Source organism: Hypanus sabinus, chromosome X1 (assembly GCF_030144855.1).
Source record: "Hypanus sabinus isolate sHypSab1 chromosome X1, sHypSab1.hap1, whole genome shotgun sequence".
NCBI lineage: Eukaryota > Metazoa > Chordata > Chondrichthyes > Myliobatiformes > Dasyatidae > Hypanus > Hypanus sabinus.
This window is the reverse complement of record NC_082738.1, coordinates 32,942,204-32,962,986: the sequence shown is the minus strand read 5'-3', so window position 1 is coordinate 32,962,986 and position 20,783 is coordinate 32,942,204. Positions and strand designations below refer to the sequence as shown.

Sequence of the window (20,783 nt, the reverse complement as noted above, 5' to 3'; positions counted from 1 at the left end):
TTGGTGGTATCAATGTGTACAGTAGAATGACAATAACCTTGAACTCGAACTGAAAGTTTATGATGAAAGTGGAGAGATGGAAAGCATACCTGAGGGATGGAGTGGTGGGCACACAGCACGAGGAAATGGTAGCGCTGGGTACAACTACAATGTTTGAAAGGTGTCCGGCCCTCTCGTGCATGGACAAGTAAAGTTTAGGGAATCTGGGCCAAACGTAATTTAGTAACTTGGCGGGCACGGATGAGGGCCTGATTCTGTGCAGCATTGCTCCATGACTGTTGATCAGCATCCCAGGGCTCTGGGGTTCAGTGTGCAAGGGAATATTGTCCAACCACCATTCAGAAAATACAGAAGCCTGAAACCATGTACTACCAGGCTTGAGGACAGCTTCTGTACCACTGTTACAAGGCTATTGAATGATGTTCTAGTACGCTAAGCTGGACTCCTGACCTCACAGTCTACCTCATTATGATCTTGCACCATATTGTCTGTCTGCACTGTACTTTCTCTGTAACTGTGACACTCTATTCTGCATTCTGTTGTTGTTTTACCTTGTTCTACCTCAATGCACTGTGTAATGACCTGATCTGTGTAAACAGTATGAAAGACAAGCTTTTCACTGTACCTTGGTACCTGTTACAATAATTTACCAATTCCAAAGCTGAGCGTACTGGCCTTAGAGAGGACCGTCTCCTTGGCTTGCTCACTCTTTAAAGGTTTTGCAGAACACAGCAGGGGCAGAGTCACAGGATGCATTGGAGAGGATGTAAATAAGTTCATATAAAGTAACCAGGAAGGCTTGTTTCTTGAATTGAGAAGAAAGGAAGTTACCTTGAGTCAGCTGAACCTTGGTTAGATCACGAAGCTGAAGAGTGCAGTTCCACGGGGCGTGATTTAGAAAAAAAGGATCTAGAGGTAGTGGAGAGGGTGCACGGGGTGATCCTAGAAACAGAAAGAGGGCCCTGCTTCTTCACCCCCCATCTCCACTCTTAGGCAGAGGATACAAAAACTCAAGGACAGGTTCTATCCCACAATAAGGATGAAAACTCAGTCTCACAATCCATCTTATCATCACCCTTGCACCTGCACTGCACTTTGTGACACTTCATTCTGCTTTCTTCTTGTACCATCTCAACGTACTTACTGTATGTATGGCATGGTCTGTCTGGACGGACACTAGAATACTGAACAGTACAAGGTGTGAGCTGTAAGGAGAGTTTGGACAAACTTGACAGATGCTGAGTGGGAGTTTTGGTAGAGATTGATAAAATTATTGAGACACATAGTTCAAGCAGACATTCAGAATCTTTTTCCTTGAGTTTAAATGTCAAATACTAGAGGACATGCATATTTTATGTGTCTTATCAAAACACCCCTATTATATCTGCCCATAATTTACATTTAGTTTATGTTTCCTTGTGAATGTTTTTCCTCTATCTGATACTCTGTTCCTGTGATGTTGCTGCAAGGAAGTTTTTCATTGCACCTGTCCACATAGGGACTTGTGCAGGTGACAATAAACTCCACTTTGACTTTGTATAATTTGTGTTTATTGTGAATATTATGTATCTGATGCTATGTGCACACAACAATAAACTTCACTTTGATGAGCCTTAATGAGAGGTTGGACAATCTTGGGCGGTTTTCCCCGGATTTGTGGAGGCTGAGGGGAGATATGATGGAGGTTTATAAGTTCATGAGAGCCGTAGATAGAGTAGACAGGGAGTATTGTTCCCAGGAGAAAAATATTAAATGGTAGAGGGCATGCATTTAAAAGTGAGAGGGAAAAAGCTTAAAGGAGATGTGTAGGGCAAGTTTTTTCTTCAACCCAGAGAGTGAGGCTGTCTGACTGTGCAGCCAGCCAGAGTGGAGGTGGAGGCAGATATGATAGAGCTGTTCAGACAGAACATTCATTATTTACCAGCACTGTACTTACTCTGTAACTGTGACACTTTATTCTGCATTCTGTTATTGTTTTACCTTGTTCTACCTCAATGCACTGTGTGATGATCTGATCTGTATGAACAATGTGCAAGGCAAGTGTTTAGCTATAGCCGAGTTTATGTGACAGTAATAAACCAATTCTCGTTACCAATAGCAGACACATGAATGTACAGGGAATGGAGCAATATGCACAGGCAGAAGGGATTAGTTTAATCTGGCATCATGCTCAGTATAGTCATCGTGGGCCGAAGGGCCTGTACTGTTCTCTATACAGTGTTTGTGCAATTGGGTGTAGCACCCAAGTGCGTGTTGACATAATGAGCTATTCCAGGAGACACTGATGTACCGTCAGCCAGGAGGACTTCTCTTTCTGCCTCCCACTCAGTCACTCTCACTCCCCCAACCCACTCTCCTTTGCTGTTCCCATGCCCCGCTCCCCCCTTGCTTCCTCTCCCTCCCCCACCTCTCTCAGCTGCCCACCACCCCACCACTGTCTCAAGGGCATCAGTACGGGTTGGCACAGTGGCACGATGGGTTTGATGTCTGTGTGTGGAGTTTGTATGTTTTCCCTGTGGGCTTTCTGTGGCTGTACTGGTTTCCTCTCACGTCCAATAATGTGCGAGGTCGGTAGCTTCATGGGTTGCTGTGTGTGTGTGTGTGTGTGTGTATGTGTGTGGCAGGGAGGATTTTGGATCGGTGGAAGTGGGTGGGTGATGGTTGACACGGACCCTGTGGGCCAAAGGGCTTTTTGCCCATCACACATCCATGCCCATCCTTCCCGCAGCAAAGCTATTGCCCTCCAGAATCCCCAGGGGATTTCAGTCAAACCCTGCTGTGTCCATAAGTAATCAGGTTGCTCAACCTATCGGCCAGGAACCCTCGCAGAAATTACTTAACATGTATTTCAAAATACAGTAGTCAAATGCCGTAACTTTGTCTTTCTTCCTCTCCATCTCCCTTCCCTCTTCCCTCTCCCCTCCCCTCCACCTCCCTAATCCCTCTTCACTTCTTTCACCACACTCTCTCCATCCCCACACTTCACTCTCCCTCCCTCTCCGTCCACCACTCCTCCCTTGTTTCCTTTCTTCCTCCCCTTTTCCTCCCTTGCTCTCTCCCTCCTCCCAACTCTCCAGGACACCAAAGCCCCCGAGGAAACCCAGCCATTGGCTGACGCATCCGGTGCCGGCTGCCCAGTCTACACCAACCTGCAGGAGCTGAAGCTGGGAGGGAAGGCACCCCCAAGCCCCTCGGGACCACCAGTTCAGATTCTGGACCTCTGGGAGCGTTATGTGGACCCAGCCTCAGGAAGAAGCTACTTCGTCAACACCATCACCAAGGAAAAGACGTGGAAGCCTCCTCGGAAGTCCAGGAACCGTGGGGTGTCCCGGGTATAACCACTGCTCAACATGGGGCTTGGTCCTTCTGTTTAAAGCTGCATGTGGTTCCGCTCACCCCATTACAGGAAGGGTGTGGGGGCTTTGGAGAGGGTGCAGAAGAGACTCACCAGGATGCTGCCTAGATTAGAGTCAAGAGCTACAAGGGAAGATTTCGATTCCTCCTTAATGCCTTAGTGAAAGTGAATCTCCTCAGAGTTGAGAGGAAGACTGGAGATGTTGTAATCCCCCATAATCAATAAAGGTTGAAGTACACGACACACCAAGTTCCCAGGCACCGCTTCCAGAACAATTGACCTTTCATCTGTGTGCAAAACAGTTCTGAACATTGACCCAACCACATCCCAGAGTCACAGAAACAGGCTCTTTGGCCCAACATGTGTCTGCTGACTTTGCCTACCTACACTGATCTGCCCCCATTTGGACCCTGTCCTTCTACCCCTTTAATCCTCTTCCCTCTCATCTCAAACCTATCCCCTCTTATTTCTGATACCCCATTACAGGAAGGGTATGGGGGCTTTGGAGAGGGTGCAGAAGAGGTTCACCAGGATGCTGCCTGGATTAGAGGGCATGAGAGCATTAGACAAACTTGAGTTGTTTTCTCTGGACTGGGAGACCTGATAGGAATCTATAAGATAATGAGGGGTGTCGAATCCCCAATGGGATGTTTCAGAAGGCTTTGCTGTCACATACACAAGTCCCTGTGTGCACAGGCTGACCGGGAAACTTGCTTCCAGCAGCATCACAGACACACAGCATCACATTAGCAGCACTCACAAGGAAAATATAAATCACAAACAATTTTTACAAAGATAAACACCATCTGAAAAAACAAAAACCAAGTCCATCATAGTGCAGAGTGGTCACTGTGTTTCTGTACTGAGGTGGTGATCAGGGTTGTGCCGGTTGGTTCAGGAACCGAATGGTTGAAGGGAAGTAGCTGTTCCTGAACCTGGTGGTGTGGGACTCCAGGCTTCTGTACCTCCTGCCCGATGGGAGCTGTGACAAGATGGGATGGCCCGGATGGTGGGGATAGAAGCCAGAATAAGGTGGAGGAAGAAATGGGAGGAGTACAAACTGGCAGGTGATAGGTGAGATTAGACGAGGGGGAAAGGGGATGTATGGGATTAAAGTAAGAAGGTGAGAGCAGGTGAGGAGGGGAACTAGAATGGGGAATGGAAAAAAGGAGGGTGGTAGAGGAGCGGTTTAATATGACTGACATACATATGTCGTAAAATTATTTGTTTAATGGCAGCAGTACAAGAGGGGAAGAAGAAGCAACCATAGAGGTTGTCCTCTCTATCCATGTCTCTTAACATCTTGTACACCTCTGTCAAGTCACCTCTCATCCTCCTCTCTCCAAAGAGAAAATCTCCAGCTCTCTCAACCTATCCTCATAAGACATGCTCTGTAATCCAGGCAACACAATTAGAACAAAAACAACATCCAACTGGTCATGATCTCTGATGATGGACGTTGCCTTCTTGATGCAGCACCTCCTGTAGATACTACCCATGGTGGGGAGGGATGTGTCCGTGATGTATTGGGCAGAGTCCACGACTCTCTGCAGCTTCTTGTGGTACCAGCCTGTAATGCAACCAGTCAGGAAACAGTACATCTGTAGAGGTTTGAGTGTTTGCTGACAATTCTAGCCTCCTGAGAAAGTGAAGATAGTGGCATGCCTTCCCTGTGGTTGTTGTAGTGCAAAGTGATCACAGTGTTGCTGTACTGAGGTGGTGATCAGGGTTGTGCCGGTTGGTTCAGGAACCGAATGGTTGAAGGGAAGTAGCTGTTCCTGAACCTGGTGGTGTGGGACTTCAGGCTTCTGTACCTCCTGCCCGATGGGAGCTGTGAGAAGATGGGATGGCCCGGATGGTGGGGATCTCTGATGATGGACAGTATTTGTGCAGTAGGCATGAAAGTGCGGGGAATGGAGAACTGTGAATCATGTGCAAGTAGAAGAGATTAATTTATGTGGATGTTTAATTCGTGTGACACAGACATGGTGCTCCTGTCCTGTTTTGTCCCCTCTGCCCTCAAGACTCGAGGCAATACACGGCGTACCTCGCCAGGAAGGAGAGTGAGGGGGTGGCAGGAGAGAGGGAGAATGGCAGGTGTAAGGTGGGGACACAGAAGAAGGACGGAGGGAGAGGCGGTGAGGAGGGAGCACCGTGTTGCCGGAGGGTTCGGTTCGAAGGACATCCACCCAGAGCTTTCTGATTGGTTCTCACAGCGCCACGTTTTCTCATCTCCCATGTGCTGCCCCCTCACTGCACTCCATCCTCATTGTCCCTTCTCTCCTCCCATGCCCTCTAAGATCACAGTTCACTCACCCCATGCCTCTGCCGAAGCACTCCCAACTCAGCGCCCCTTCCCCCACGACACTCCCTCCTCCCCACCCCTACCGCAATGCACTGCTCACTCTTCATCACCCTTCCCACAGTGCGGCACCCCCTCCTTACCGCCCGTCCCTCAGCGCAGTGCTTCCTCCTCACCGCCCCTCCCTCAGTCAGTGGATTTTCTCCATAAGGTTGACACAGAGCAGTCAGGGGGTGCGTGCGGAGGTGTGAGGGGGCAGGAACCAACTGTGGACAGATGTGTATTCACCTGCTCCACCACATAGACCCCTGATCCACTCTCCTCTCTGGTTTACCCACAGTCCGCAACGCCCCCACCAGAGACACCTTCTGCCTGGACCAGCAATGGCAACAGCCCCACATCCTTCAGACGTCACATGGAGCACGGACAGGACAATACGAGTCACGGCTTCCAGCAGGTAACCTCCGTCTGAGGGGCAGTATGGTGGGTGAGTGACCAGCTCTCGCCACGCGTGGTCGGACTGCCAACTGGGACTAGCAATAAGATGGGGTGGCGGGGTGTTCTGCAACAGACTTCAGAAGGATTGAGAGCTGCCTCTGATTGAGACCCACACCGGGAGCACTGTGCACAATTCCCGTCTCCCTATCCCTGGGTCAGACCCACACCGGGAGCACTGTGCACAGTTCCCGTCTCCCTATCCCTGGGTCAGACCCACACTGGGACTATCGTGCACAGTTCCCGTCTCCCCGTCCGTGGGTCAGACCCACACCGGGAGTACCGTGCACAGTTCCCATCTCCCTATTTCTGAGTCAGACCCACAGAGAGCACCGTGCACAGTTCCCATCTCCCTGTCCCTGGGTCAGACCCACAGCAGGAGCACCGTGCACAGTTCCCATCTCCCTATCCCTGGGTCAGACCCACACCGGGACTATCGTGCACAGTTCCTGTCTCCCTATCCCTGGGTCAGGCACACACCGGGAGTACCGTGCACAGTTCCCATCTCCCTATTTCTGAGTCAGACCCACAGAGAGCACCGTGCACAGTTCCCGTCTCCCTATCCCTGGGTCAGACAGACACCGGGAGTACCGTGCACAGTTCCCATCTCCCTATCACTGGGTCAGACCCACACCGGGAGCACCGTGCACAGTTCCCGTCTCCCTATCCCTGGGTCAGACAGACACCGGGAGTACCGTGCACAGTTCCCATCTCCCTATCACTGGGTCAGACCCACACCGGGAGCACCGTGCACAGTTCCCGTCTCCCTATCCCTGGGTCAGACCCACAGCAGGAGCACCGTGCATAGAGAAAAACAAATCGTGATTATCGAGCAGAAGTGAGAAGGAGGAACTCAAAAGCTTTGATGGAACTTACTGGAAATTGAGAAGTTTATTGAACTACTGGTCAGACTGGCATGTTTCTGAAGTTAAAAAGATGCAGAGAGGTGGGAAGGTGCAGCAGGGGGAGTTCTCAGTGATCCAATTGTTGATAGACTTAGTGTTGCAGAGTTAGTGAGGGTTATTGTTGCTGGAGGGGGCTGGAGATGAAGGTGGGGAATTTCTGGAGTCATCTGGTCTGGAGTTAATGTCTTTGTCTTCCTCTTCCTGCTCCTTTCTCCCTCTCCCCCCCCCCCCCATTCCTCGTCCTCTCTTTCCGCTCCCTATGATCCTACTCCCCTTCCTTCACTCATCCTTCTGACCCAAATCCCTCCTCCATCTTACCCTCACCCCTTTCCCTCCTTCTCTGACTCTCTTCCTTCTATCGTCTACCCTTCCCTCTAACCCCATTCCCCTCTCTACCTTCTCTTACTTTCTCCTACACCCACTCTCCCCTTCCCTCTGAGTTCTCACCCCTCCCTCACTGATCTCACTCCCCTCCCTCCTTCCTGCTCCACTCTCCTTTTTCTTCTTTCTATTCCCCTCCCTCTGACCCCACTTCCACTCACCCACTCTGCTCCCTCCTCCCCTCTCCCTCACCCAGGTCACCAACATCCAGAGACCTTCGTCTACCGAGTCCCTGCAGTTGACTCTGCCTCGTCCCCTCCATGTAGCCCAGGCCACGGACAAACTGGAGCGTGTCAATCGGCTGACCAAATCCATGATCATCCCGGATTTCCCGGTCCCCAAGGTAGGAGATTCCTGGCTCAGCGGCCTTGGGTGGTGGGAGAGGTCATGGAGTTGTATGACACCATCAATCCCATTTGGTTCTCTCCATACTCTGTAATCTTGTCTGCTTCCACCACCGCCATTCAATGTGTAAAACGAAACCTGACCTTTAAACACCATTAAGCTTTGGTATTGGACACCTCCCACCCTGGGGGAAAAGGCACTGCGTGTCTACTCTATCATATCTGCCTCTGCCACCACCCCAGCAGTACATTAGAGACAGCCACCACTCTGTGCATGTGAGAAAACTTGCCGCACACATCTCCTTCGAACTTAAATTCACGCCCTCTAGAGTAAGCTATTTCAATAATGGAGCGAAGGAGGCTGAGGATGACTTGATTGATCAGACTTTTCCCCAGTGTCAGGTAGTTTAAAATAGAGGGGATAGGTTTAAGGTTTAAAGTGGATTTTGATTCTGATTCAGCTGGAGGAAGTGGTAAAGGGGATACAATAATAATGCTTAAAAGACATTTAGATGGGAAAGGTTTAGAGGGATGTGGGTGAAACACAGACAATCGGGACTAGATCAGGTAGGCATTGGTCATCATTGTCAAGTTGGGCCAAAGGGCTGTTTCTGTGCTATGTAATTGTTTGACTCAGTGAAAGGCAAGTCTTCAGAGATGTTTGCAGGACCCCACTGGATTTAAAGGGAGCAGAAAATGGGGTCCAAGTGGGTTTAAAGGGAGTGGGAAACGAGGCCAAATGGAACGTGGTGTCTTTCAACCCACCAGAGCCTCATCCTCCTCACACTTTCCCCCAGCATCTCTCTCTCTGTACATGAGAGATGGTGACTGTGTGTGTCTGTGTGGGATAATGAGTGAGAGGGATGAAAACTGCATGTCAAAGTGGTGATGGTTGTGTGCATGGTGTGTTTATGTGGCTTTGAGATGTGTGTTTCTATGTCTCTATGTTTGAGTTTGTGATTCCTCCCCATTGCAGAGTCATTAGAGCAATTCAGGCAGACTACCAGCCTACCAAAGAATAAAGTCTCACACTGGAATACAAATGTGAGTTACCCCCTTCCCCTCTCCCTTTGTACTCATCTTCCTCTGCTCCTCCCTCTCTGTCCGTTTCTATCCCTCATCTCTTCCTCTCCTGTCTGCCCCCCCCCCACATACACACATTCATTATATGCCTCAATCGTTGTGTGTGTGTCTATCTCAATCTTTTACTCTCACTCCTCTGCTACCACTCTCTCTCTGTCCCTTTGTCTCTTGCTCTTTCCCTCTCAGCGTGTCTCTCTCCCCTCCCTCTTTCTTTATTTCTCCTCCCTCCTCTTTCCACCACTTCTCTTTTTCCCTTTCTCTATTTCTCCCTCTCCCCATCCTCTCCCCCCTCCGCAGGGGAGGTTGTGCTGCAACTTTACAGACCCTGTTCTGGTCACCACACGGCAGGGAGGAGGTGATGGAGCTGGAGAGGGGGCAGAGGAGGTTCACCAGAACCTTGGCCTGGATGGAGCATTTTATCCACAAGTCTGGAGCATACTGTCCATACAGATCACTCCACCACATCAGTATGTTGAGGTAAAGCAATAACAGAATGTAGAAGGAAGTGTTACATTTTCAGAGAAAGTACAGTGCAGGTGCTAGGGCCACGATGAGGTAGATTGTGAGCTCAAGAGTCCGTCTTATCACACTAAGGACATTACTAAGTCCATGGAGGGGAGGCTGGTTTCCATGATGCACCGAGCTGTGTCCACAACTCTCTGGCTTTCTGTGGTCCCGGGCGGAGCAGTTGTCTTACCAAACCGTGATGCTTTCTATGGCGTACTGATAAAAATTGGCAAGGATCAAAGAGGACATGGCAAATTTCCTTAAGCTCCTGATGAAGTAGGGTGCTCACTACTTGCCTACCTTTGACTCACATCCCTCCAAACCTTCCCTATCGATGTACCTGTGCAAATGTCTTTTAAATATTGTTAATGTCCCACTTCCTCTGGCAGCTCGTTCCATATACAGGCCACCCACTGGGTGAAGCAGTTGCCCCTCAGGTCCCCTTTAAATTTCTCCCCCTCACCTTAATCCTGTGCCCTCCAGCTTTTGACTTCCTTTCCCTGGGGTAAAAGACTGTGCACATTCCCCCTATCTATACCCCTCATGATTTTATAAGATCACCCCTCAATCTGCTACACTCGAAGGAATAAGATTCCAACCTGCTCAAACTCACGTCCTCGTAAATCTCTTCATTGTGAGAGGTGCAGGTAGGGTGAGGTCTCGACCCCAGACTCTGGTGAGACCATGCCTGGAGTACTGTGTCCTGAGGCCACTGTTCCTCCCCGAGGAGGGATGGAAATGCGAGGTCCCACCAGACCCATCCCTGAGATGGAGGGGTCATCCTGTGAGGAGAGATCGGGCAGCTGGGTCCTGAACTCTCTGGGGTTTGGGAGATCTCATTAGAAGGTATGGGGGTCTGGACAGGGGAGGAGGAAGGGAGAGGATGTTTCCCTTGGGCTGACAAGTCTACAGCTGAGGTCCCAGTTTCAGATTGAGGAGACAGAGATTCCTTCACCCAGAGAAGTCGCGGTCAAACCATTGGAACTCTTCCTAGGAGGGTCAGAGACTGAGGGAAATTTCAAAAAGGAGGGAATAGTGGTCATTTGTGATCTGATGAAATGGGAGAGCAGGAATGAGAGGAGCCTTCTCCTGTTCCGTTCAGTACCCACAATAGGAAGGGGGGGGTGGCGTGATGCCACAGGGAGGGGTGACTGGAGTGGTAAGTGTCAGGCTGCTGAGTCTGAAACAAGGGGAACACCACCTTAGCCATTTGGGAATGAGGAATCCCTTTTCCCAGGAATGCTGTGGGATTGGAATTAAAATTGGTTTATTTTAGTTTCCTGTACTGAGATAAAGTGAGAAACCTGTTTCACACACTGTTCATTCAGATCAGATCATTACACAGTGCATTGAGATAGAACAAGGTAAAACAATAACAGAATGCAGAATAAAGTGTCACAGAGAAAGTGCAGTGCACTAACGAGGTAGATTATGAGGCTAAGAGTCCATTTTATCATAATAGCACACTGTTCAATAGTCTGATCACAGTGGGGTAGAAGTTGTCCTTGAGCCTGGTGAAACATGATTTCAGGCTTTTGTATCTTCTGCCTGACGGGAGGGGAGAGAGAGAGAATGTCTGGGGTGGGAGGGGTCTTTGATTATTCTGAGACAGTGAGAAGTGTAGACAGAGTCCGTGGAGGGGAGGCTGGTTTCTCTGATGTGCTGAGCTGTGTTCACAACTCTCCCCGGTTTCTACCGGTCACGGGCAGAGCTGTTGCCTTATCAAACCATGATGTATCCAGAGAGGACACATTGTGTGGTACATCGACAGAGTCATGGATCGTGCTGCCACGGGTGGTGGTGGAGGTAGATACATGAGGGACATTTAAGAGACTCTTAGATAGGTACATGGATGGAAGTAAACTGGAGATCTATGGGCTGTGCAGGAAGGAAGGATTAGATTGATGGTGGAGTCGGTTTATATAGATCAGCACAACATTGTGGGCCAAAGGGCCCGTACTGTGCTGCACCATTCTATGTTCTAAGTCAGGGGTACTACAGCACAGAACCAGGCCCTTTGGCCCATTCAGCCTATACTAATCTGATTTTCTGCCTAGTCCCACCTGACTGCGCCCAGACCATATCCCTCCAAATCTCCCCCATCTGTGTAACTATCCAAACTTATCGTAAAGGTTCAATTGGCAGCTTGTCCCTCATTCTCCTATTCACCAGCAAATAAAGTCCTAACCTGTTCAAGTTATCCTTTGTGAGGGGTGAGGGGGGAGCGTGATGTCGTTTCAGAATAAGTGGTGAGGAGCCTACAGAAGGAAACGAGGTGAGGATTGTTTTCTCTGGAGTGGCGGAGGCTGAGGAGAGGCTGAAAGGTTACGAGAGGGCAGATGATATCTTTTTCCAAGGGTTGAACAGAGGGCTTGCATTTAGGTGAGAGGTGGTAAACTCAAAGGAGATGTGCTGGGCAAGTGCTTTTACCCAGACAGTGCTAAGTGCCTCAAACGTGCTGCCAGGGTGAGCCAAAGAGCCTGTTCCCACTCTGTACGGATCGATGCTCCATGTTATTATCTTAAATGTTCTGTGTTCAGGCAATGTACCAGAGGAGCCACTCAAAGGACGACTTCAACAGAGACAACGGCTCTCCACCTACCTCCCCAGTGAGTTCTTAAACCTTTCTGGAAACTTGGATGCACTGCCAGCAGGCTGTTCTAATTTGACTGTGGTCAAATGTGATACAAACATGTAGAGGGATGTTCACTCTGTGTCTGACCCCGAGTGCCTGATGCGACAGTGTGGAGGGAGATTGAATGTGTGTCTGAACCTGGGAATGTGTGATGGGACAGTGTAGAAGAGATTCACTCTGTGTCTGACACCGGGAGAGTGTGATGGGACGGGGTGGAGGGAGATTCACTCTGTGTCTGACCCTGGGAGTGTGTGATGGGACAGTGTGGAGGGAGTTTCACTCTGTGTCTGACACTGGGAGTGTGTGATGGGACAGTGTGGAGGGAGATTCACTCTGTGTCTGACCCTGGGAGTGTGTGATGGGAGGGTGTGGAGGGAGATTCACTCTGTGTCTGACACGAAGAATGTGTGATGGGACATTGTGGAGGGAGATTCACTGTGTCTGACCATGGGAGAGTGTGATGGGATGGTGTGGAAGGATATTCACTCTGTGTCTGACCCTGGGAGTGAGTGATGTGACGGTGTGGAGGGAGATTCACTCAGTGTCTGACCCTGGGAGTGTGTGATGGGACAGTGTGGAGGGAAAATCACTCTGTGTCTGACCCCGGGAGTGTGTGATGAGAAGGTGTGGAGGGAGATTGACTGTGTGTCTGATCCCGGGAGTGTGAGATGTGACAGTGTGCAGGGAGATTCACTCTGTGTCTGACCCTGGCAGTGTGTGATTGGACAGTGTGGAGGGAGATTCACTCTGTGTCTGATCCTGGGAGTGTGTGATGGGACGGTGTGGAGGGAGATTCACTTTGTGTCTGACCCTGGGATATTGAGATAGGACGGTGTGGAAGGAGATTCACTCTGTGTCTGACCCTGGGCTTGTGTGATGGGACATTGTGGAGGGAGATTCACTGTGTCTGACCCTGGGAGAGAGTGATGGCACGGAGTGGAGGGAGATTGACTCTGTGTCTGAACCTGGGCTTGTGTGATGGGACATTGTAGAGGGAGATTCACTGTGTCTGACCCTGGGAGAGTGTGATGGGACAGTGTGGAGGGAGATTCACTCTGTGTTTGACCCCGAGAGTGTGTGATGGGACAGTGTGGAGGGAGATACACTCTGTGTCTGACCCTGGGAGTGTGTGATGGGACGTCGTGGAGGGAGATTCACTGTGTCTGACCCTGGGAGAGTGTGATGGGACAGTGTGGAAGGATATTCACTCTGTGTCTGACCCTGGGAGTGAGTGATTTGATGGTGTGGAGGGAGATTCACTCTGTGTCTGACCCTGGGAGTGTGTGATTGGACAGTGTGGAGGGAGATTCACTCTGTGTTTGACCCCGAGAGTGTGTGATGGGACAGTGTGGAGGGAGATTCACTTTGTGTCTGACCCTGGGAGAGTGTGATGGGACGGTGTGGAAGGAGATTCACTCCGTGTCTGACTCTGGGAGAGTATAATGAGACGGTTTTGAGGGAGATTCACTCTGTGTCTGACCCTGGGAGTGTGTGATGAGAGTGTGGAGGGAGATTCACGGTGTGTCTGACCCTGGAAGTGTGTGATGGGAGACTGTGGAGGGAGATTCACTCTGTGTCTGACCCTGGGAGATTAAGATGGGACGGTGTGGAGGGAGATTCACTCTGTGCCTGACCCTGAGAGTGTGTGATGGGACAGTGTGGATGGAGATTCACTGTGTGTCTGACCCTGGGAGTGTGTGATGAGAGTGTGGAGGGAGATTCACATTGTGTCTGACCCTGGGAGTGTGTGATGGGACAGTGTCGAGGGAGATTCACTCTGTGTCTGACCCCGCGAATGTCTGATGGGACGGGGTGCAGGGAGATTCACTCTGTCTGACCCTGGGAGAGTGTGATGGGAGAGTGTGGAAGGAGATTCACTCTGTGTCTGACCCTGGGAGTGTGTGATGGGAGAGTGTGGAGGGAGATTCACTCTGTGTGTGATGGGACTGTGTGGAGGGAGATTCAGTCTGTGTCTGACCCTGGGAGTGAGTGATTTGATGGTGTGGAGGGAGATTCACTCTGTGTCTGACCCTGGGAGTGTGTGATTGGACAGTGTGGAGGGAGATTCACTCTGTGTTTGACCCCGAGAGTGTGTGATGGGACAGTGTGGAGGGAGATTCACTTTGTGTCTGACCCTGGGAGAGTGTGATGGGACGGTGTGGAAGGAGATTCACTCCGTGTCTGACTCTGGGAGAGTATAATGAGACGGTTTTGAGGGAGATTCACTCTGTGTCTGACCCTGGGAGTGTGTGATGAGAGTGTGGAGGGAGATTCACGGTGTGTCTGACCCTGGAAGTGTGTGATGGGAGACTGTGGAGGGAGATTCACTCTGTGTCTGACCCTGGGAGATTAAGATGGGACGGTGCGGAGGGAAATTCACTCTGTGCCTGACCCTGAGAGTGTGTGATGGGACAGTGTGGATGGAGATTCACTGTGTGTCTGACCCTGGGAGTGTGTGATGAGAGTGTGGAGGGAGATTCACATTGTGTCTGACCCTGGGAGTGTGTGATGGGACAGTGTCGAGGGAGATTCACACTGTGTCTGACCCCGCGAATGTCTGATGGGACGGGGTGCAGGGAGATTCACTCTGTCTGACCCTGGGAGTGTGTGATGGGACAGTGTTAAGGGAGATTCACTCTGTGTCTGACCCCGAGTGCCTGATGCGACAGTGTGGAGGGAGATTGAATGTGTGTCTGAACCTGGGAATGTGTGATGGGACAGTGTAGAAGAGATTCACTCTGTGTCTGACACCGGGAGAGTGTGATGGGACGGGGTGGAGGGAGATTCACTCTGTGTCTGACCCTGGGAGTGTGTGATGGGACGGTGTGGAGGGAGTTTCACTCTGTGTCTGACACTGGGAGTGTGTGATGGGACAGTGTCGAGGGAGATTCACTCTGTGTCTGACCCTGGGAGTGTGTGATGGGACGGTGTGGAGGGAGATTCACTCTGTGTCTGACCCCGAGAGTGTGTGATGGGACGGTGTGGAAGGAGATTCACTCTGTGTCTGACCCTGGGAGAGTGTGATGGCATGGTGTGGAGGGAGATTGACTCTGTGTCTGAACCTGGGCTTGTGTGATGGGACATTGTGGAGGGAGATTCACTGTGTCTGACCATGGGAGAGTGTGATGGGATGGTGTGGAAGGATATTCACTCTGTGTCTGACCCTGGGAGTGAGTGATGTGACGGTGTGGAGGGAGATTCACTCAGTGTCTGACCCTGGGAGTGTGTGATGGGACAGTGTGGAGGGAAAATCACTCTGTGTCTGACCCCGGGAGTGTGTGATGAGAAGGTGTGGAGGGAGATTGACTGTGTGTCTGATCCCGGGAGTGTGAGATGTGACAGTGTGCAGGGAGATTCACTCTGTGTCTGACCCTGGCAGTGTGTGATTGGACAGTGTGGAGGGAGATTCACTCTGTGTCTGATCCTGGGAGTGTGTGATGGGACGGTGTGGAGGGAGATTCACTTTGTGTCTGACCCTGGGATATTGAGATAGGACGGTGTGGAAGGAAATTCACTCTGTGTCTGACCCTGGGCTTGTGTGATGGGACATTGTGGAGGGAGATTCACTGTGTCTGACCCTGGGAGAGAGTGATGGCACGGAGTGGAGGGAGATTGACTCTGTGTCTGAACCTGGGCTTGTGTGATGGGACATTGTAGAGGGAGATTCACTGTGTCTGACCCTGGGAGAGTGTGATGGGACAGTGTGGAGGGAGATTCACTCTGTGTTTGACCCCGAGAGTGTGTGATGGGACAGTGTGGAGGGAGATACACTCTGTGTCTGACCCTGGGAGTGTGTGATGGGACGTCGTGGAGGGAGATTCACTGTGTCTGACCCTGGGAGAGTGTGATGGGACAGTGTGGAAGGATATTCACTCTGTGTCTGACCCTGGGAGTGAGTGATTTGATGGTGTGGAGGGAGATTCACTCTGTGTCTGACCCTGGGAGTGTGTGATTGGACAGTGTGGAGGGAGATTCACTCTGTGTTTGACCCCGAGAGTGTGTGATGGGACAGTGTGGAGGGAGATTCACTTTGTGTCTGACCCTGGGAGAGTGTGATGGGACGGTGTGGAAGGAGATTCACTCCGTGTCTGACTCTGGGAGAGTATAATGAGACGGTTTTGAGGGAGATTCACTCTGTGTCTGACCCTGGGAGTGTGTGATGAGAGTGTGGAGGGAGATTCACGGTGTGTCTGACCCTGGAAGTGTGTGATGGGAGACTGTGGAGGGAGATTCACTCTGTGTCTGACCCTGGGAGATTAAGATGGGACGGTGTGGAGGGAGATTCACTCTGTGCCTGACCCTGAGAGTGTGTGATGGGACAGTGTGGATGGAGATTCACTGTGTGTCTGACCCTGGGAGTGTGTGATGAGAGTGTGGAGGGAGATTCACATTGTGTCTGACCCTGGGAGTGTGTGATGGGACAGTGTCGAGGGAGATTCACTCTGTGTCTGACCCCGCGAATGTCTGATGGGACGGGGTGCAGGGAGATTCACTCTGTCTGACCCTGGGAGAGTGTGATGGGAGAGTGTGGAAGGAGATTCACTCTGTGTCTGACCCTGGGAGTGTGTGATGGGAGAGTGTGGAGGGAGATTCACTCTGTGTGTGATGGGACTGTGTGGAGGGAGATTCAGTCTGTGTCTGACCCTGGGAGTGAGTGATTTGATGGTGTGGAGGGAGATTCACTCTGTGTCTGACCCTGGGAGTGAGTGATTGGACAGTGTGGAGGGAGATTCACTCTGTGTTTGACCCCGAGAGTGTGTGATGGGACAGTGTGGAGGGAGATTCACTTTGTGTCTGACCCTGGGAGAGTGTGATGGGACGGTGTGGAAGGAGATTCACTCCGTGTCTGACTCTGGGAGAGTATAATGAGACGGTTTGGAGGGAGATTCACTCTGTGTCTGACCCTGAGAGTGTGTGATGGGACAGTGTGGATGGAGATTCACTGTGTGTCTGACCCTGGGAGTGTGTGATGAGAGTGTGGAGGGAGATTCACATTGTGTCTGACCCTGGGAGTGTGTGATGGGACAGTGTCGAGGGAGATTCACACTGTGTCTGACCCCGCGAATGTCTGATGGGACGGGGTGCAGGGAGATTCACTCTGTCTGACCCTGGGAGTGTGTGATGGGACAGTGTTAAGGGAGATTCACTCTGTGTCTGACCCCGGGAATGTGTGATGGGACGGGGTGCAGGGAGATTCACTCTGTGTATGACCCTGGGAGTTTGTGATGGGAGAGTGTGGAGGGAGATTCACTCTGTGTCTGACGCTGGGAGTGTGTGATGGGATGGTGCGGAGTGAGCTTCTCTCTGAGTCTGACCATGGGAGTGTGTGATGGGATGGGGTCGAGGGAAATTCACTCTGTGTCTGACCCTGGGAGTGTGTGATGGGACGGTGTGGAGGGAGATTGACTCTGTGTCTAACCCTGGGAGTGTGTGATGGGACAGTCTGGAGGGAGATTTACTCTGTGTCTGACCCCGGGAGTGTGTGATGGGAAGGTGTGGAGGGAGATTCACTCTGTCCCTAACCCTGGGAGTGTGTGATGGAACGGTGTGGAGGGAGATTCTCTCTGTGTCTGAACCCTGGAGTGTGTGATGGGAGTGTGTGGAGGGAGATTCACTCTGTGTCTGACCCCGGGAGTGTGTGATGGGAGAGTGTGGTGGGAGATTCACTCTGTGACTGACCCTGGGATTGTGTGATGGGACGGTGTGGAGGGAGATTCACTCTGTGTCTGACCCTGGGAGTGTGTGATGGGACAGTGTGGAGGGAGATTCACTCTGTGTCTGACCCTGGGAGTTTGTGATGGGAGTGTCTGGAGGGAGATTCACTCTGTGTCTAACCCTGGGAGTGTGTGATGGGACAGTGTGGAGAGTGATTCATTCTGTGTCTGATCCCGGGAGTGTGTGATGGGACGGTGTGGAGGGAGATTTACTCTGTGTCTTTCCCTGAGAGTGTGTGATGGGACGGTGTGGAGGGAGATTCACTCTGTGTCTGACGCTGGGAGTGTGTGATGGGACGGTGTGGAGGGAGATTCACTCTGTGTCTGACGCTGGGAGTTTGCGATGGGAGAGTGTGGAGGGAGATTCACTGTGTGTCTGACCCTGGGAGATTAAGATGGGACGGTGTGGAGGGAGATTCACTGTCTGACCCTGGGAGTGTGTGATGGGAGAGTGTGGAGGGAGATTCACTCTGTGTCTGACCCCGGGAATGTGTGTTGGGAGAGTGTGGAGGGAGATTCACTCTGTGTCTGACGCTGGGAGTGTGTGATGGGACGGTGTGGAGGGAGATTCACTCTGTGTCTGACCCCGAGAGTGTGTGATGTGAGTGTGGAGGGAGATTCACTTTGTGTCTGACCCTGGGAGAGTGTGATGGGAGAGTGTGGAAGGAGATTCACTCTGTGTCTGACCCTGGGAGTGTGTGATGGGAGAGTGTGGAGGGAGATTCACTCTGTGTTTGACCCCGAGAGTGTGTGATGGGACAGTGTGGAGGGAGATTCACTTTGTGTCTGACCCTGGGAGAGTGTGATGGGACGGTGTGGAAGGAGATTCACTCCGTGTCTGACTCTGGGAGAGTATAATGAGACGGTTTGGAGGGAGATTCACTCTGTGTCTGACCCTGGGAGTGTGTGATGAGAGTGTGGAGGGAGATTCACGGTGTGTCTGACCCTGGAAGTGTGTGATGGGAGACTGTGGAGGGAGATTCACTCTGTGTCTGACCCTGGGAGATTAAGATGGGACGGTGTGGAGGGAGATTCACTCTGTGCCTGACCCTGAGAGTGTGTGATGGGACAGTGTGGATGGAGATTCACTGTGTGTCTGACCCTGGGAGTGTGTGATGAGAGTGTGGAGGGAGATTCACATTGTGTCTGACCCTGGGAGTGTGTGATGGGACAGTGTCGAGGGAGATTCACTCTGTGTCTGACCCCGCGAATGTCTGATGGGACGGGGTGCAGGGAGATTCACTCTGTCTGACCCTGGGAGTGTGTGATGGGACAGTGTTAAGGGAGATTCAATCTGTGTCTGACCCCGGGAATGTGTGATGGGACGGGGTGCAGGGAGATTCACTCTGTGTATGACCCTGGGAGTTTGTGATGGGAGAGTGTGGAGGGAGATTCACTCTGTGTCTGACGCTGGGAGTGTGTGATGGGACGGTGCGGAGTGAGCTTCTCTCTGAGTCTGACCATGGGAGTGTGTGATGGGATGGGGTCGAGGGAAATTCACTCTGTGTCTGACCCTGGGAGTGTGTGATGGGACGGTGTGGAGGGAGATTGACTCTGTGTCTAACCCTGGGAGTGTGTGATGGGACAGTCTGGAGGGAGATTTACTCTGTGTCTGACCCCGGGAGTGTGTGATGGGAAGGTGTGGAGGGAAATTCACTCTGTCCCTAACCCTGGGAGTGTGTGATGGGACGGTGTGGAGGGAGATTCTCTCTGTGTCTGAACCCTGGAGTGTGTGATGGGAGTGTGTGGAGGGAGATTCACTCTGTGTCTGACCCCGGGAGTGTGTGATGGGAGAGTGTGGTGGGAGATTCACTCTGTGACTGACCCTGGGATTGTGTGATGGGACAGAGTGGAGGGAGATTCACTCTCTGTCTGACCCCGGGAGAGTGTGATGGGAGAGTGTGGAGGGAGATTCACTCTGTGTCTGACCCTGGGAGTGTGTGATGGGACAGTGTGGAGGGAGATTCACTCTGTTTCTGACCCCGGGAGTGAGTGATGAGACGGTCTGGAGGGAGATTCACTCTGTGTCTGACCCCGGGAGTGTGTGATGAGAAGGTGTGGAGGGAGATTGACTGTTGTCTGATCCCGGGAGTGTGAGATGTGACAGTGTGGAGGGAGTTTCACTCTGTGTCTGACCCTGGCAGTGTGTAATGGGACAGTGTGGAGGGAGATTCACTCTGTGTCTGACCCTGGCAGTGTGTGATGGGACATTGTGGAGGGAGATTCACTCTGTGTCTGATCCTGGGAGTGTGTGATGGGATGATGTGGAGGGAGATTCACTTTGTGTCTGACCCTGGGAGATTGAGATGGGACGGTGTGGAGGGAGATTCACTCTGAGTCTGAACCTGGGATTGTGTGATGGGACATTGAGGAGGGAGATTCACTGTGTCTGACCCTGGGAGTGTGTGATGGGACTGTGTGGAGGGAGATTCACTCTGTGACTGACCCTGGGATTGTGTGATGGGACAGAGTGGAGGGAGATTCACTCTCTGTCTGACCCCGGGAGAGTGTGATGGGAGAGTGTGGAGGGAGATTCACTCTGTGTCTGACCCTGGGAGTGTGTGATGGGACAGTGTGGAGGGAGATTCACTCTGTGTCTGACCCTGGGAGTTTGTGATGGGAGTGTCTGCAGGGAGATTCACTCTGTGTCTAACCCTGGGAGTGTGTGATGGGACAGTGTGGAGAGTGATTCATTCTGTGTCTGACCCCGGGAGTGTGTGATGGGACGGTGTGGAGGGAGATTTACTCTGTGTCTTTCCCTGTGAGTGTGTGATGGGATGATGTGGAGGGAGATTCACTCTGTGTCTGACCCTGGGAGTGTGTGATGGGACAGTGTCGGGGGAGATTCACTCTGTGTCTGTCCCTGGGAGTGTGAGATGGGACAGTGTGAGGGAGATTCACTTTGTGTCTGACCCCGGGAGTGTGTGATGGGACGGTGTGGAGGGAGATTCACTCTGTCTCTGACCCTGGGAGTGTGTGATGGGACAGTGTGGAGGGAGATTCACTCTGTGTCTGACGCCGGGAGTGTGTGTTGGGATGGTTGCACGTAGATTCCGTCTGTC

The 20,783-nt window shown here is 51.6% G+C and overlaps 1 protein-coding gene across 7 annotated transcripts in view; it reads left to right on the top strand.

Moving 5' to 3' along the window:
* The window catches only part of arhgap9 (Rho GTPase activating protein 9), a 264,445-nt gene that overhangs the window by 35,794 nt on the left and 207,868 nt on the right, over positions 1-20,783 (top strand). For 6 of the 7 annotated variants that reach the window (XM_059956259.1, XM_059956258.1, XM_059956256.1 and 3 more), the window contains 4 exons: positions 3,078-3,332; positions 5,998-6,114; positions 7,635-7,781; positions 11,913-11,981. In XM_059956259.1, coding sequence (XP_059812242.1) covers positions 3,078-3,332; positions 5,998-6,114; positions 7,635-7,781; positions 11,913-11,981 — 588 coding nt within the window. The remainder of the gene's footprint in view (positions 1-3,077; positions 3,333-5,997; positions 6,115-7,634; positions 7,782-11,912; positions 11,982-20,783) is intronic. The other variant, XM_059956260.1, reaches the window with a different exon arrangement.